Source organism: Entelurus aequoreus, linkage group LG12, assembly GCF_033978785.1.
Source record: "Entelurus aequoreus isolate RoL-2023_Sb linkage group LG12, RoL_Eaeq_v1.1, whole genome shotgun sequence".
Classification (NCBI taxonomy): Eukaryota; Metazoa; Chordata; class Actinopteri; order Syngnathiformes; family Syngnathidae; genus Entelurus; species Entelurus aequoreus.
In genome coordinates this window covers 10,737,704-10,756,189 of record NC_084742.1, presented here as the reverse complement: position 1 = coordinate 10,756,189, position 18,486 = coordinate 10,737,704, and the positions used below count along the sequence as shown (strand labels likewise).

The window sequence follows — 18,486 nt, the reverse complement described above, 5'->3', positions numbered from 1 at the left end:
GTTACCCATGCCTTGGGCACTAATACACCCCCATACCATCACAGATGCTGGCTTTTAAACTTTGCGCCAATAACAATCTGGATGGTTCTTTTCCTCTTTGTTCCAGAGGACACGACGTCCACAATTTCCAAAAACAATTTGAAATGTGGACTCGTCAGACCACAGAACACTTTGACACTTTCCATCAGTCAATCTTGGATGAGCTCGGGCCCAGCGAAGCCGGCGACGTTTCTGGGTGTTGTTGATAAATGGCTTTCGCTTTGCATAGTAGAGTTTTAACTTGCACTTACAGATGTAGCAACAAACTGTAGTTACTGACAGTGGTTTTCTGAAGTGTTCCTGAGCCCAACACACTGATGTCGCTTTTTGATGCAGTACCGCCTGAGGGATCGAAGGTCCGTACTATCATCACTTACGTGCAGTGATTTCTCCAGATTCTCTGAATCTTTTGATGATATTACGGACCGTAGATGGTGAAATCCCTAAATTCCTTGCAATAGCTCGTTGAGAAATGTTGTTCTTAAACTGTTCGACAATTTGCTCATGCATTTGTTCACAAAGTGGTGACCCTCGCACCATCCTTGTTTGTGAATGACTGAGCATTTCATGGAAGCTGCTTGTATAACCAATCATGGAACCCACCTGTTCCCAATTAGCCTGTTCACCTGTGGAGTGTTCCAAATAAGTGTTTGATGAGCATTTCTCAACTTTCTCAGTCTTTTTTCACACTTGTGCCAACTTTTTTTTTAAACATGTTGCAGGCATCAAATTCCAAATGAGCTAATATTTGCAAAAAATAACAAAGTTTTCCAGTTCGAACGTTAAGTATCTTGTCTTTGCAGTCTATTCAATTGAATATAAGTTGAAAAGGATTTGCAAATCATTGTATTCTGTTTTTATTTACGATTTACACAACGTGCCAACTTCACTGGTTTTGGCTTTTGTACTTTTAACGTTTAGTATTTCTCATTTAGGTATTTTCTTCATAATATTTGTATTTCTTGAACACATTTTTACTACGAGTGTTTCGTAAAGCACCGACTCGGCGAGTCTAAATGAAAGAAAGCAAATGTGAGCAAAACCTAAAAGAGTTCAGCTTTTACCATATGAAGCTTTCAGCACACGCACAATTTTGACATCTATAGGTACATTTCGATAAAGACGGGGAAAAACAGCTGTGGGTTAAATCACCAAAATGATCCCCGGGCGCGGCCACCGCTGCTGCTCACTGCTCCCTTCACCTCCCAGGGGGTGAGGGTGATGGGTCAAATGCAGAGGATAATCTCACCACACCTAGTGTGTGTGTGACAATCATTGACTTTTAACAAACATGGCTGTAGATGCAAGGTTGCATCATGAAATGCAACCTTAGAGTCTTGATACCAATGTCCTTGACCCAGCCACACACAATGAAGTTGTAGACCTCCATGCTTTTCCAGGTTTGTATCTGTTTTCTAGTGCAGAATGATGTTTTGAACACCAGATAGTTCGATATGTCTAAGAACGCAACCGACATATAATCCTTGATATCACTCGACAAATCTTTTTTGATCAAGTATAGGGATCTATTCCATTCGATTTTTTGCTCGTATCTGCTTTTTGTGGGAAGATCTAGGCCCCTTGTGTACTCAAGAGAGTTTGCACGCTGCTTTCTGCACAACAGCCCTCTCGGCTGGGTCGACACCTACTGTTTTTCACTTCTGGGAAGAAGTCACGTGACTGAGTACAAGCAATTACACTGTTTTTTTATTTTTTATTAAAAAAATAACATAAAAATAATATTTTGTGATTGGCTGTGTCAAATGGGATACAAACTAAAAATCATATATGGATATATATGGATATTTGTAAAAAAAAAAAAAAAGTTTTAAATTAGGGATGTCCGATAATATCGGCCTGCCGATATTATCGGCCGATAAATGCGTTAAAATGTAATAGCGGAAATTATCGGTATCGGTTTTTCTATTATCTGTATCGGTTTTTTTATTTTTATTTTTATTTTTTATTAAATCAACATAAAAAACACAAGATACACTTACAATTAGTGCACCAACCCAAAAAAAACTCCCTCCCCCCATTTCTTTCTGTTATCAATATTCTGGTTCCTACATTATATATCAATATATATCAATACAGTCTGCAAGGGATACAGTCTGTAAGCACACATGATTGTGCGTGCTGCTGGTCCACTAATAGTACTAACCTTTAACAGTTAATTTTACTCATTTTCGTTAATTACTAGTTTCTATGTAACTGTTTTTATATTGTTTTACTTTCTTTTTTATTCAAGAAAATGTTTTTAATTTAGTTATCTTATTTTATTATTATTTTTAAAAAGTACCTTATCTTCACCATACATGGTTGTCCAAATTAGGCATAATAATGTGTTAATTCCACGACTGCATATATCGGTTGATATCGGTATCGGTTGATATCGGTATCGGTAATTAAAGAGTTGGACAATATCGGAATATCGGATATTGGCAAAAAGCCATTATCGGACATCCCTATTTTAAATTGATTCGTTCAGCTCCACTTTCAAATATTTCGACTTTTCTGTCAATTATTCGGTGGTTAAGGCGAACATGAATACTTGATAAAGTGTCCAATTGTTGGACACGCCCACATTCCCTATTGGTAGAGGGGGTGTTGAAGGGGCGTGGCTTCTTACCAGCGAAGACCACGCCTCCCAGAACTTGTTTATTCTTTATTTAGAAACATTGAAGCTTCTTGACATTTGACGTTGTATTTGAGTAGATAATAGTACTACATGATAATAATATAATTTTAGATGTATAATACTCAAGTAAAAAAAAAGTGTACTGACATTTATGAATTTTCTACCTTTTTAATAGCAATGTCCAATGACAGACACTATAACAAAAATGTTTACCATAAAAGTACATATTGTATGTATAAAAAATAATAAAATGCACACACATTATTATGATATATGTAAAAAAAAAAAAGAGCAAAATACACACATTTATATGGAAAAAAATGTTGTTCTTATCTGTACTGTAAAGTTCAAATTTGAATGACAATGAAGGAAGTTGAAGTCTAAGTCTACATGTTGGTGGTGAATAAACACTTAAACACCAGCTGGCACTGACACTCAGATGAATCTTTATCTTAGCATCAACTGGCGAAAAAAACAACTTTGAATTTCACACACACACCCACTCACACACACACACACACACACACACACACACACACACACACACACACACACACACACACACACACACACACACACACACACATAAACATCATGCCAGTAATGAAGGCACTCCTGAAGACGACATAAACAGCGTTGTCATGACAACACATATGAGTTTTTTGTTTTATAACGAGGGGGGGCTTAGATGAGGAGGATGAGCAAGCTCGTTATCGTTTCTTTCCGAAGCCTTCCGGGTCGCCCGTGGATTTGCCCGCCGTCTCGTCCCCGTGTTGTAGGGAGGACCCGAGGTTTGAGGTGGCACAGGTGGGCAGTGGACAGTTACTGGGCGGCAATCTTCTGGGGGAGGAGCCAACAGCAGGTGAGACTTTGTCATCGTTCTAAATTCCAACAATAATGATGATGTACACAATTTTAAGAAGAGAATTCATTCGAGTTTTAAAAAGTGGCCAAAAAACAACAACTCTAACCTGCTTTGCAATCCAGGATTTATACTGTAACACAAACACACAACTCACAACAATAACAACAATCACAACATTTCTATTTTACTCACCTAAAAATGTTCGGGGGCGTCTCAGACTGAATCTCTGATGTCTCGTATGTTGTAAACTTTGATGTCTCGTTGATTGTAAACTTTGATGTCTCGTTGATTGTAAACTTTGATGTCTCGTTGATTGTAAACTTTGATGTCTCATTGATTGTAAACTTTGATGTCTCGTTGGTTGTAAACTTTAATGTCTCGTTGGTTGTAAACTTTGATGTCTCGTTGGACGGAAACTTAGACATCTCGCTTGACTGCAACTTTGACGTCTCATTCGTCGGAAACTTTGACGTCTTGTTGGACGTAAACTTTGAAGTCTCGTTGGACATAAACTTCGACATCTTGTTGGTCGTAAATTTTGATGTCTCGTCAGACGTAAACTTTGAAGTCTCTTTGGACTTTAACATCTCTTCGGTTGGAAACGTTGAAGACTTCGTCACAAACTTGGACGGAAACGTTGGCGTAAACTTTGATGTCTCATTTGATGGAAACCTTGGCGTCCTATTGGTCTGAAACGTTGGTGTCTCTTTGGACGAAAACTTTGACGTGTCGTTGGATACAAACTTTGATGTCTGGGTCGTACCGTCTGACATTTTGGTCGTAATCTTTGACGTCTTATTTAATGTAAATGTTGACGTCTCGATGGATGGATACGTTGACGTCTCGTTGGACGCAAACTTTGAAATCTTGGTCTTAATCTTTGACGTCTCATTTAATGTAAATTTTGACGTCTCGATGGATGGATACTTTGACGTCTCGTTGGACGCAAACTTTGACCTCTTGGTCTTAATCTTTGACGTTTCATTTAATGTAAATGTTGACGTCTCGATGAATGGATACATTGACGTCTCGTTGGTCGCAAACTTTGACATCTTGGTCTTAATCTTTGACGTCTCGTGGGATGGAAACTTTGACGTGAAAATGCTGCATCAAAACATGAACGTATGCCCAAGGTTTAGTGGAGTAGCAATGTTGGTGTTTCATTTGTAATGATCTAAAGATACAAAATAATCAGAGAGTTTGTATGTCTGAACTCACCGTGCTGAGTCAGCAAATGTCTTATTAACCTTCACGGGACATCTGGACAAACATGAAAAACATTACAATGATCAAAGAGTATGCTGCCTTGAAAGAAAAAAAAAGTTATAGATTCTCAAATATTCTTGCATACATTCTCCTTCATAGTCTGTTATACAATCTTAGATATATTTTTTGTACATATTGTATAAATATTCTTATATATATATTACTATAAATATTCCTATATATATCTAATAAATATCTAGTAAATATAAATATATTCTTATACATATATACAGTATATTCTTATGAATATTATTGAATATATTTATATAAATATTACTGTATATAATATAATAAATATGAATAATTATGTACTTATACATGAAGATGTTTATAGATATGATTAAATATATTAATATGGATATAATGTAATACATATCTAATACATATAAATATGTCATTTTGTATATACATACATTTGATATATTCTCATAAATATTCCTCTATACTGTATACATTCCTATAAATATTCATGTATCTAATCTAAAAAATGTTTTTGTATATATTCTTACTATTTATGTTCTTGTATATAATTTATATGTATAGGCCTATAAATGTTATATATATATATTTTGTTTTTGTTTTTGTATGTTTGTTTTTTCTTATATATATATTCTTTAAATATTCTTATGTATATATATATACTTATAAATATGTTTTGATATATGTTAATACTTCTGTATATAATCTAATACATATTATGTAATTTATACACTTTTTAAAAAATTGTTCTATAAAATCTCCTGTATATAATCTAAAAAATATATTATATATATATATATATATTGTTATGAATATTGTCACATGTAATTTATATATATTCTCTTTAAATGGAATTCATTTTAATGTTCTTGTAGATGATATACAACACAACTGAGTTCAAGCACAACGTTAAAAAAAAAACATAAAAAGTATTCTAATAAATATCCTTATATATTTTCTGAAATATTCCTTTCGATAATCTCATAACAATTTTTGCATATATTTTTATAAATATTCTTATATATTGTTTATATATATTCTTACAAACACAATCATATTTTATGTATAAATATACTTGAATATTAAAAAACGGTAAATATATCAATGTATATACTTGTAAGTCACATTTCAAACAAAAATAAATCACATTTTAAATCTCATTACTCTGGTCACACATATCCCACACGTCTCATTCAGCCACGTGTCTCACGTCTCATGTCTCACCCAGGCTGTCCAAGCAGACCGCAAGATGGAGGAGCTGAAACGCACATCATCATCATCATCACCACCACCACCACCATCATCATCATGGTGGACACCAAGACTGTCTTCATGACTGGACGAGCACAAGTTGACGTGTTTTTGTGTTGGGCCTCCACTTTTTATACGAGTGTCCAAGGGCACGCGGCTCACGTGCGCACGTCGCTGCGGTCAATATTTGTTCTTTGAGTTCATGGGAACAACACTGATCCCTTTGTATTGACACAACCTTCCACTGGAGTCATTTAAAGCTCCATCGCACTTCAACGTGATTGGCTCAGAGCAGCAGTGATGTCACGGCCGTGTTTAACTTGACCGTGTCATCGTGTGAGCTAAACATCAACTTACATTACCTCAACTGTAAAAATATAGTAAAATACACTTTTACTATACTGCTTCTGCCCATGAACCATATAATACCACACGTTTTCTGCAGGCGAGCTACTTTTCAATTGACCAAGTCGAAGGGATCTACCTCATTCATATATATAATTTATATTTACTTAATTATGAAAGAGACGTTTTTGTTCACATGTTAAAGGTGATTAATGATAATACAAGCATGTTTAACACATATAGATTCCTTTCTTTCTTGAAGACAAGAATATACACTACCGTTCAAAAGTTTGGGGTCACCCAAACAATTTAGTGGAATAGCCTTCATTTCTAAGAACAAGAATAGACTGTTGAGTTTCAGATGAAAGTTCTCTTTTTCTGGCCATTTTGAGCGTTTAATTGACCCCACAAATGTGATGCTCAACTCAATCTGCTCAAAGGAAGGTCAGTTTTGTAGCTTCTGTAACGAGCTAAACTGTTTCCAGATGTGTGAACATGATTGCACAAGGGTTTTCTAATCATCAATTAGCCTTCTGAGCCAATGAGCAAACACATTGTACCATTAGAACACTGGAGTGATAGTTGCTGGAAATGGGCCTCTATACACCTATGTAGATATTGCACCAAAAACCAGACATTTGCAGCTAGAATAGTCATTTACCACATTAGCAATGTATAGAGTGTATTTCTTTAAAGTTAAGACTAGTTTAAAATTATATTCATTGAAAATAAGGACATTTCAATGTGACCCCAAACTTTTGAACGGTAGTGTAAGTTGGTGTATTACCTGATTCTGATGTTGTTTGGAGTCAGACAGTAGTGCTGATAACGTCCGCATTTTCAAATGGAGGAGAAAAAAAGTCTTGCTTTCTGTCCAATACCACATGAAAGTGGTTGGTTTTTTGGCATCTTATTTGTCCAGCTTCCGTACTCGTTTTTTATGCACTTTACAAGAAATACATTGGCGGCAAACTCCGTAGCTTGCTAGCTTTTACACGCTAGCTTTCTGAGACTCTTATTTTGTTAGCGCAGGCAGGATGAAGCAGCGCTTTTATTGTGAAGACAGGAACTGTGCAGTCGGTCTTTAGAGTTTTGACGGCAGGTACGGCGCGAGAGTCTGTTGAAATAATAAGTGTTTCTCGCCTTCCTGTCGGTCGTTTTTCCTTAATAATGATCTGACAGCAGCCAGCGTCATCTCACAAGACCCTCGGGTGCCGTGAATGTCAATCAATTGACGAAAGTGACTTCTTGGTGAAGATTGATGATTGCTCATTTTTAGGTCTATTTTTCAATGCCTGGCTGGCGATCGACCGGTAGCTCGCAATCAACATAATGGGCACCCCTGATATAATATAACAATGTCCATCTGTCAAGTTCAAACACTGATGACATCTATTAAACAAGACAAGAAGCAAGGAATTAAACAGAGACAGAATTAAATTTGTCTCAATTGAGGAGAGATGCGACTTTCCCTGATTACATGTCAACAACTGTTTCTAAGGGAGGGGGTCGTAAACAGCCATCGCCTTTGGTTACAGAACAGTTCAAAGAAGAGGTCGTAAACAGTCCACAGAAAAGGTCGTAAAACAGTTCAAAAGAAGAGGTCCCTTTAGGGGAGTCAGGTCCTGCTTCCTCTTCGCTTTGTAGATCTCGGGTCAAGACAATATATCTTTCTGTTGATTACAATACATGAAAGAAACAGAACACCTTCATGTTGCTTCCCATCCTACACAGTGGAGTTTTACAAGCTTTCTGCTTGGTAGGATTAAAGACAGCTTTTGTCTGCTCGCCGGGAACTCATTGAAACACAAGGTTTTATGATAACTTAGATACAATTATTCTGACACCATCCATCCATTTTCTACCGCTTGTGCCTCTCGGGGTCATACAATATAATAATCATAGCGGTCAAAGTTAACGGGATCAAAACAAAGAAATGGACAAAGAAAATGGCAAGACCAGACCCATCAGTAAAAAGAGTGTTTATGTCCATTTTGTGTTGAGATGTTTTAAAAAAAATGTTGATATTAAAAACTGGAAAATGATCTAAAACACACTAAAGACACGCCTTCTCCGATTTGTGATCCATATTTGCAATAAAAGTGAGTAATGTAACATTGATTAGTTCCAGCTTCAATATCCCTCCCTTTAATTAGCATTGTTAGCTAGCTATGAAGCAAGCTAACAAGCTAAACCAGATCTGGGCAATCTAAGGCCCGGGGGCCGCATGCGGCCCGTTAAGCTTTTCAATCTGGCATTCCTAAATAATGTTTTTTTAGATCTTTAAGATGGAAACTGTGGCTGCCATTATGATGTGCAGTGATGTTTTCAAATGACCGTAAGTCTTGAACTGTACAAAGTATTTCAATGGTTGGAATTTGCGCTTTTGCATGATATACTAGTTACTATAGTAATCTAAGTCACAGCAGCTCAGACGAGGCACCAAGCAGTGTGGGTGGGGAGCGTTTCCACAGAGTGTTTCCAGAGCGCCCAGCCTGAAATGCGGGTGTCAGGAACAGACACGGTAGAAGATTTTTACTACAAAGTTCTAAAGCTTAGTGATATATCAGGGGCCGTACTTATCAAGCTTCTTAGAGTGCCATTTTACACTTAAGTCCTGAGAATTTGCGAAATTTAGTCCTACTCTCAAACTTAAGAATAAAAGCTTTTTATCAACGTTCTTAAGTCTAAGAATCACTCCTACTCTCCACGATATTTAAGAGACCTTCAGAGGTGTCTTAAGTGGTTAGGAGTTGCCAGCAGGGGATGGCACTGAGGCGAGAGAGACGTGCGCGAACATTCAGGGAACGGAACGATGTTTTTTTTTTTTTTGATGACGAGCAGCTGATCAAACGGTATCGTTTAGACAGAGCGGATATTATTTTTGTCACATATTTAATACTTTTCGATTGCAGTGGGCTAGTATATATAGAGCCACCCACACCAGTTTCAAATTAGTTGCCTAATTAATGAATTGGAAAGAAAATGTTATGACAGTAGCGTATGTGTGTGGCCGTGAGGTGAGTGACGTCAGTGAGTGTGTGGGCGATAGAAGAGAGGGAGCGGTAGCGTGAGTGCCGGCGGGGACTAGTTTGTTTTGTATTATTTTGTAGTTTATTGTCAAAATATACACTCCCATTGTCCACTTAAATATTTCCAAGATATGTCTTTATTCTTAGACAACGGATTCCCTTCCGTGATTGGTCATTTCTATGGACACAGAAATGACGTCACCTAAAATTCCGTTTACGGCACATAGTAATGTCGTAATTCAGCTCTGAGTGTGACACTTAAGATTCAGTCCTACACTTCGCTGAAAGTGTGAGTAAGACGCTTGATAACTAACTTTTAAGTGCAGCTTTCAGCGAAGAATTTATTTACTCTTAAGTCAACTCTTAACAGACTTCTTAGGAGTAATTCTAAGAAGCTTGATAAGTACGGCCCCAGATGTATCAGATTCTAGGTGGGGTTTTTATTTACCCTTCGCGTTCATATTTCGCTATGTTTGTTGCATTTTTGTGTTTCGCTTGATTGTAAAATATGTCGATCGAAAGGGTGTGTGACGTTCTTGTATCATCAATATTCAGTGTTTTATCGTTCATAGTTAATATTGTAAATCCCACATTCTTTATTTTCATGTACATTCTGGGTGTCTCATTCAGTAAAAAAATGTAAAACTCCATTCAGTTTTTTAAGGCGGTATAGATAGATAGTACTTTATTGATTTCTTCAGGAGAGTTCCCTCAGGAAAATTAAAAATATGTCATGTTTTTAGAATTCATCCATCCATTTTCTAACGCTTACTGGTAGAAAATGGCTTACACACGAACATGCATCCACAACAATATACGCCACACACATACATACCCCCCCCCCCCCCCCCCCAATCCAACGCCCTCGACGCAAATCCCATAGGGGTGATGAAAGGATGGTCAGCGCCTGAGAGCTGCGGCCTACCACCATGACCCCGCACTCCCTTCCCTCTGTTGCTATATATCTCGAGATGTACGTTGTAATAAGTATATGTGCTTTGCTATGGAGGTTTTTTTCCCACTCCAGACTGGGCCCCCTTAGGAGCCCAGTCTAGATTATATTTTTTTACTTATCCTTCCCCAGCGTTTTACCTTTTCCCCCATCTTTTACGGGGCACCTTGTGGCGACCCATCAGCGTTCCTATTCTGTAACCCTGTACACTGTTGTTTGTCTAATCTTGAACGGGTTTGTGCTGAAAACAAAGTTTCATTGTACTTGTGCAATGACAATAAAGACCTATCTATCCTTGTCCCTTTCGGGGATGACAGATCCTATCTCAGCTGCAATCAGACATTATTGTGAGGTATTGTATTAGTGTTCCTAAAAATAGATATACCGGCCCCCAGACACATTTTTTTCTCTAAATTTGGCCCCGAGTCAAAATAATTGCCCAGGCATGAGCTAAACAGTCTTAAGCGTTTTCGCAGTGGACCCACAGGAAAACACTGCCCCTAGCGTTTGAGGAGAGAATTGCTTGGCATGATGAAGAACTTTGACATGACTGTCGCAGATGTATAAGATTTTAAAGTGTTGCCATGACAACAAGGGTGTCAAAGAAGAGAGGAAGATGACGGTCAAGATATTTATTTGACTTCAAAACACATCTGAACAACACACTAAGTCACAAAGTTTGCACTTCCTGGAGAGTAAACGTTCACATGAGGAAAAATAAAATATTAATAATATATTAACAACACTTATGACATGATTATAGATTTCATGCAGCTGCACAAACACATAACACGTCGTGCGGGTCGTTTATCGGAAGTCGTCGGCTGAGAACATGCCCTTAGCCCGCCGCAGGATGGAGTCCTTGGAGGCGTCGTATGGATGTTCTTTGGAGGGAATCTCCAGCACTGCCGGGATGGACTGCATGTGGGCGTCGATGGCGTGGCGGATCATTTCGGCAATAAACTGATTGATAAGGATGATGCCGATGTCGTTACGGGCCAGGAAGCTCCTGGACAAAAATTAATAAAAGCATAATTTCAGTCTGTGCAAGACTTCACAAAATATAATAGTAAACAATATCTGTAGTGTACCCACTACAAAACTGAATTATTGCATTAAAATTGGGTTGAAAGCAAAGCATCAAAAACAAAGACTAATAAACAAATACCTACGTAGTTTCCCAAAATGATCATCTAGTGCGGGGGTCGGCAACCCGCGGCTCTAGAGCCGCATGCGGCTCTTTAGCGCCGCCCTAGTGGCTCTCTGGAGATTTTTCAAAAATGTATGAAGAATGGAAAAAGATGAGGGGAAAAAAAAATCTATTTTTTTGTTTTAGTATGGTTTCTGTAGGAGGACAAACATGACACTAATTGTTATAAAGCACACTGTTTATATTAAACATGCTTCACCGATTCGAGTATTTGGCGAGCGCCGTTTTGTCCTACTCATTTTGGCGGTCCTTGAACTCACCGTATAGTTTGTTTACATGTATAACTTTCTCCGACTTTCTAGGACGTGTTTTATGCCACTTCTTTTTCTGTCTCATTTTGTCCACCACACTTTTAACGTTGTGCATGAATGCACAAAGGTGAGTTTTGTTGATGTTATTGACTTGTGTGGAGTGCTAATCAGACATATTTGGTCACTGCATGACTGCAAGCTAATCGATGCTAACATGCTATTTAGGCTAGCTATATGTACATATTGCATCATTATGCCTCATCTGTAGGTATATTTGAGCTCATTTAGTTTCCTTTGAGTCCTCTTAATTAAATGTATATCTCATGACACATGTAATATGGCTTTTAATTGTTTGCGGCTCCAGACAGATTTGTTTTTGTATTTTTGGTCCAATATGGCTCTTTCAACATTTTGGGTTGCCGACCCCTGATCTAGTGATTACATTTTAAATTGAGCGAACGTAAACCAAGCCTATGAATTCCAAACAAAACTTAATTAATTTCTTGTTTTACTTTAAAAAACAAAATTATGATAAAACATGTATAGTTTTTTAGTGGTGGGTTTAAATGGAAAAACAAATGGATACACGGGACTGTCAATATTTTTAAGACGTAAGATAACATAAAAATCTACATGCATCACTTATCTATACCTATCACACATGTTTTAACACCAAACTTCAATTTTTACTCAATTTAAATAGAATGTAAAAAGAAAATCATTTGTGTGTATAAGTAGACAACAACAATAACGGCGGTAGATTAAAAAATTTTTTTTTTTTTATAGAAGTTAACACATAAACCAAAAGGCAATTGAAATCTGCAAACTTTACAATAAATACTTACCAGATGCATAAATCCATGGTTATACTCTTTATTCTTTGGTCTTTGTTGTCTGTTGTTTTGTATATTTATCTTTAATTATCTATGCTTTTCTTATTGCATTGCATTGCAAATGTATTTATGTCATATATTGTACCGCTTTAATAGAAAAAAACGATCGGAACTGGAAGACACAATCAGTCCACGCATGCGCACAGTTATGTCACTTCCTCGCATTTTTAACCAGGATTTTCGCATTTTACTACGCGCTGTGATATTTGAATGTTTTATTATTTTTGGCATCAGAAAAGCTTACACATAAAAACTGTAATTATTGCATTAAATTGGGTTGAAAGCAAAGCATCAAAAACAAAGACTAATAAACAAATACCTACGTAATTTCCCAAAATGATAATCTAGTGATTACATTTTAAACTGAGCAAACGTAAACCAAGCGTATGAATTCCAAACAAAACTTAATTAATTTCTTGTTTTACTTTAAAAAACAAATTATGATAAAACATGTATAGTTTTTTTAGTGGTGGGTTTAAATGGAAAAACAAATGGATACACGGGACTGTCAATATTTTTAAGACATAAGATAACATAAAAATCTACATGCATCACTTATCTATACCTATCAAACATGTTTTAACACCAAACTTCAATTTTTACTAAATTTAAATAGAATGTAAAAACAAAATAATTTGTGTGTATAAGTAGACAACAACAATAACGGCGGTAGATTAAAAAAAAAAAGATTTTTTTATAGAAGTTAACACATAAACCAAAAGGCAATTGAAGTCTGCAAACTTTACAATAAATACTTACCAGATGCATAAATCCATGGTTATACTCTTTATTCTTTAGTCTTTGTTGTTTTGTATATTTATCTTTAATTATCTATGCTTGTCTTATTGCATTGCATTGCAAATGTATTTATGTTATATATTGTACCGCTTTAATAGAAAAAAAACATCGGAACTGGAAGACACAATCAGTCCACGCATGCGCACAGTTATGTCACTTCCTCGCATTTTACTACGCGCTGTGATATTTGAATGTTTTATTATTTTTGGCATCAGAAAAGCTTACACATAAAAACTGTAATTATTGCATTAAATTGGGTTGAAAGCAAAGCATCAAAAACAAAGACTAATAAACAAATACCTACGTAGTTTCCCAAAATGATCATCTAGTGATTACATTTTAAATTGAGCGAACGTAAACCAAGCCTATGAATTCCAAACAAAACTTTATTAATTTCTTGTTTTACTTTAAAAAACAAATTATGATAAAACATGTATAGTTTTTTTAGTGGTGGGTTTAAATGGAAAAACAAACGGATACACGGGATAGTCAATATTTTTTTAAACATAAGATAACATAAAAATATACATCCATCACTTATCTATACCTATCACACATGTTTTAACACCAAACTTCAATTTTTACTAAATTTAAATAGAATGTAAAAAGACAATCATTTGTGTGTATAAGTAGACAACAACAATAACGGTGGTAGATTTAAAAAAAAAAAAAAATTTTTATAGAAGTTAACACATAAACCAAAAGGCAATTGAAATCTGCAAAATGTACAATAAATACTTAAGGGATGCATAAATCCATGGTTATACTCTTTATTCTTTAGTCTTTATTGTCTGTTTTGTATATTTGCCTTTAATTATTTATGCCTGTCTTATTGCATTGCAAAGGTATTTATGTTATATATTGTACCGCTTTAATGAAAAAAAAAAAAAGATCGGAACTGGAAGACACAATCAGTCCACACATGCGCACAGTTACGTCACTTCCTCGCATTTTTACTAGGATTTTCGCATTTTACTACAAGCTGTGATATTTGAATGTTTTATTATTTTTGGTATAAGAAAAGCTTACACATCAGGAAAACATAATTATATGAAGATGAACAAGCAGTAGATAAAAACCCCGGGAGTATAATCCCCACAATTTCAATAACTTTCACTCTGAAACGAATTAAAAACACAAACAAAAGTATTGTTAACGCAGGGGTGTCAAACGTACGGCCCGAGGGCCGGATCAGGCCCACAAACAGGTTTTATCCGGCCCGCGGGATGAGATTGCTAAGTATAAAAATGTACCAGAAATTTTTGAATGAAAGAGACAGCTGGTCTAAATGTGTCCAATAGATGTCGCAATAGGAATTATTTGTAGCTTTGTAGATGATGCTACATATGTACAAAATAAACCACATGATGTTTGTACATCAGTCGAGGAAAATGATAAAACTACATAAATAACATCCTTTAATTTGATTTGGAAATAATTTTTTTATCTAGATATATTGAAAATTAACACCAATGAGTTGACTGATGAACATTATCACATCATTTATTCAGAAAATATCAATAACGACAAATAAAGTATATATACTATTAACCGCAAAGGGTAATTGTAAAATAAAAACCAACAGCATTATGATTTGTACAATTTCAGAATGTGCTTGTTCTATTTTTAAACAAAGAAAACAATCGGAAGTTGTCTTTATTTTTAAGTTATCATGCCGTGATATCACCAGTCCGGCCCACTTGGGAGTAGATTTTTCTCCATGTGGACCCCGATCTAAAATTAGTTTGACACCCCTGCCTTAACAACTAAAGTGTTGTGTCGTCAGGGCCAGCAAGGCCTTCTCTGTTGGCCAGAAATCATGATCATAATTAAAGATCAAATTATTTTTGTATTTACTTTCCCGAAATATCTAAAATTATTCATATTCTCTTCATGCCTTATCATGCTCCTTCCAGTGCTGTTGTTTTTAATTTTAGTTTGTATCCAATCAGAATTCAACTAGCTTATGTTGCCATGCTGTACCAAATCTGGCAGAGGCCTTCAGATTCAGCAATGCAGGCGTCCGTGCACTGTAAGTGAACGGGCACATACAGTTGATAGACAGTTCCGATAGCCAATCAGATCACGAGTTGTTGTCAGTAAGGCCTTCTAGATGGCCTCACGTTGAACGTGACATTTACGCATCCTGTGATTGGATAGTTAGCAGATTAATTTGAGAACACATAGAGTTGAGAGACAGTTGCGATAGCCAATCAGATTGCAAGTTGTTGACTGTATTGATTGATTGAAACTTTTATTAGTAGATTGCACAGTACAGTACATATTCCGTACAATTGACCATTAAATGGTAACACCCGAATAACTTTTTCAACTTGTTTAAGTCGGGGTCCACATTAATCAATTCATGGTATAGCTGTAGCTGTTCTGTTACCACTAAAAGTTGTAAACTCTTGTTGTTAAAGTATGTCACGCTTTTCATTTAATTAACATTGTTACATGTATATTTGTCGCCATCATGTGGTCAGGGCAGGTCATATATCTTTGAGAAGAGTGTACTTTGAATCAAACTTTATTGACCGGAAGTTGCATAAGCCAAGCAGAGAAATTTACGGCATATGTTTTTAATTGCTGATGCGTTTTAATTGATTTTTAAATGCGCCAGAAAAGAACCCGTTTCGTATACTGTTAATTAAAATGTAATTAATTAATTAATTGATGTGATTCAATGCCCAGTAGGGTGTAAATGTGTTCTTGTATAGTATTTCTCCAGCAATGGTCATGTAGTGACATCAATTATGGTATTTTGAGAGATAATCATTGAAGTCGGACATCATTGAAGGCCTATGTGGGAAACGCACGGCCCGCCACTGTATTTAATATGAATTTTTCAGTGAGTTACCAGAACTTCAAAGGCACAACGGTCATTTAAAAATGTTCACAAGGTCATTGAAATGTAATCCGTCAATAAAATAACTAATTTCCTCAAAAAAATTAGCGGTTAGCCTATAGCAGGGGTGTCCAAAGTGCGGCCCGCAGCTAATTGTTTACCAGCCCGCCACACATTCTGGAAATGCTATTGCAAAAATAAAAATAAAACATTAAAAAAAGTAGAATGAGGTGAAATCTAACTAGAAAAAGTTGCAATGTTGACACAAATCTGCCATGCAGGCTGTTTTTCTTTTCTTTAGTCTATCTTTATTTTTCTTTTTTTGCCATTTCTCAAAAAACAAACAAAAAAAAAAACAATGTTATAATGAATTATTGACCTATTCAAGGCTCCAATTATTTTAAATATTTCACTTTAAAAATGTTTTATGTGGAAAATATTGCATATATTGTGTGGTTGCCATACAAAAACATCAACGTTTTCTTTGACAAAAGAGCATAAAACAAACAAAACAATAGTTCAAACGTAAAATTGACAGATATATCTGAAGTTGATCTTGTAACTTAAGTGTTGAAAGTAAAAAAAAAACGAATACAAATGTATCACTTTGAGTGGGGCACCTTTTGTATCCTAAATATATTTAATGGGATTTTATTTATCTTTTTTACTGTGATTACTCAAAAATAACAATGAATTAATATCAATGGTGTCTTGCATTATTGATGTTTTTAAGGCTCTAATTACTTCACATCAAACATTGCGTTCTGAATGTTTTGGGCAGTGGGGGAAATACTGCATATTTCAGTTTTATTTTTAAAAAAAAAGTTGTCTTGACAGAAAAGGCATTAAACCTTTTTGGGGGTTTTTAATGTTATATCAACATAAAATGTATATACTGTAGAGATTTACTGAAAGCGTTAAATAAAAAAAATAAAAAAATAATTTGACTTATTTTTAACATTTTAATGACTTAGACCCTTTATGGTCCCCGGGAGCCCTAAAGATAAAAAGAAACCAAAATCCATATATTTTGTTATGATTTGAAAATGAAAACTATCAAAATGGCCCCAGCAGGCTTTAATTTTTCCGTGTGCGGCCCTCAGTGGAAAAAGTTTGGACACCCCTGGCCTATAGCATTTTTCTTCTTCGATCCATATAGCTGCAGAACACGAGCTGAAATGACCAACGTCGCCTCTTAGTGTTTAGGAGACTCGCAGTGTTTGAATGGAAGATAGTACTGTGGACATGTAAAATGTACACAAGTCCGAGTCTTTAGGTGTATGTATACGAAGTGGGTATTTGTAAAAGAAAAAAATATTACGAAATATAATTAATTATATTATATGACTGTTATTTGAATAAATGCGTTCGTAAGAGAAAATTACAAAATGAGTGTGTATGTAGAAATTGGATGATTAATGGTAGAAAACAATATATAATACCAGTACATATCAGGAGGGATGAAGTAGAAGGACTTACTTGAAGGCCTCCTCGATCTCCGAGAGGCCAGTGTCTTTTTCCACCACCAAAAAATTCGGTTTTCGGTTCTTGTTGAGTTCACCGATACCACCGAGTAAAAATCCGGTGCACGTATCTTCATCGCCGATAACAGCGATCAGTTTCCCGCGGCCGGCCATTACGAGATGAGACGATTACAAATTTTGATGAGGATATTTGCTCTCTAGTCGCTAGGCTGGATTGCAGATCATGTGATAGTCACCTGACTGGCACTTCCTGTACGCGGCGGTGCACTTCCTGAGTATATGGTGCGTTCCCTTTACCTCGGAAGTATTAAGTCGAAGCTTGGAATGACGTTCTATATGATAGGCTGCCGCATTAAAAAACCTTTTACTGTTACACTACAATACTATAAATATTTATAATACAAACAGATCTTATTGATTGTGTTTGCTAACTATTTACCATCACGACGGTCCTCGCCAAGTTACTTGGAAGATTTAATGCGATTGTTACCATCATATGTATATTTTTTTAATAAATTATTTTATTTAATAGTATGTTTCAGAGTGTGAATATATTGTTTAAGTTAAGTAGACTCACTTACTATCCGGACAGAATCCTGGCGTCAAAGAAATTGTTATTTTTCCGACTGTTT

At 35.8% G+C, this 18,486-nt stretch overlaps 3 protein-coding genes across 5 annotated transcripts in view; 1 reads left to right on the top strand and 2 right to left on the bottom strand.

The window, feature by feature from the left end:
• Positions 1-2,846: 2,846 nt before the first annotated feature.
• Positions 2,847-6,175, bottom strand: zgc:193726 (uncharacterized protein LOC561161 homolog). Of its 3 annotated transcripts, XM_062066793.1 has the most exons (5): positions 6,015-6,175; positions 4,764-4,805; positions 4,037-4,649; positions 3,738-3,964; positions 2,847-3,520 (listed from the first exon to the last, which is right to left on the bottom strand). In XM_062066793.1, the coding sequence occupies exons 1-5, from the start codon at positions 6,122-6,124 to the stop codon at positions 3,391-3,393; spliced, it is 1,122 nt and encodes a 373-aa protein (XP_061922777.1). In that variant the 5' UTR covers positions 6,125-6,175; the 3' UTR covers positions 2,847-3,390. The 3 variants fall into 3 exon arrangements, with proteins under 3 accessions (XP_061922777.1, XP_061922775.1, XP_061922776.1); XM_062066791.1 differs by having other exon boundaries at positions 3,738-4,649; XM_062066792.1 differs by having other exon boundaries at positions 2,847-3,517; positions 3,738-4,649.
• A 4,818-nt stretch (positions 6,176-10,993) lies between these two features.
• Positions 10,994-18,120, bottom strand: atp6v1f (ATPase H+ transporting V1 subunit F). Its single transcript, XM_062064679.1, has 2 exons — positions 17,850-18,120; positions 10,994-11,379 (listed from the first exon to the last, which is right to left on the bottom strand). The coding sequence occupies exons 1-2, from the start codon at positions 18,005-18,007 to the stop codon at positions 11,178-11,180; spliced, it is 360 nt and encodes a 119-aa protein (XP_061920663.1). The 5' UTR covers positions 18,008-18,120; the 3' UTR covers positions 10,994-11,177.
• lamtor4 (late endosomal/lysosomal adaptor, MAPK and MTOR activator 4) overlaps positions 18,119-18,486 on the top strand; it is a 3,709-nt gene continuing 3,341 nt past the window's right edge. The window contains exon 1 of the mRNA XM_062064678.1: positions 18,119-18,136. Within this exon, the coding sequence (XP_061920662.1) occupies positions 18,134-18,136 (3 nt within the window). The 5' untranslated portion in view covers positions 18,119-18,133. The remainder of the gene's footprint in view (positions 18,137-18,486) is intronic.

Excerpts from the sequence above, each read along its gene's own strand:
- atp6v1f (XM_062064679.1), bottom strand. The coding sequence starts at position 18,007 with ATGGCCGGCCGCGGGAAACTGATCGCTGTTATCGGCGATGAAGATACG. Across the intron at positions 11,380-17,849 it reads GAGATCGAGGAGGCCTTCAA|GAGCTTCCTGGCCCGTAACG; the intron begins GTAAGTCCTTCT and ends ATTTTTGTCCAG.
- zgc:193726 (XM_062066791.1), bottom strand. The coding sequence starts at position 6,124 with ATGAAGACAGTCTTGGTGTCCACCATGATGATGATGGTGGTGGTGGTG. Across the intron at positions 4,806-6,014 it reads GGTCTGCTTGGACAGCCTGG|ATGTCCCGTGAAGGTTAATA; the intron begins GTGAGACATGAG and ends ATGTTTGTCCAG. Across the intron at positions 4,650-4,763 it reads ACATTTGCTGACTCAGCACG|CATTTTCACGTCAAAGTTTC; the intron begins GTGAGTTCAGAC and ends GTTTTGATGCAG.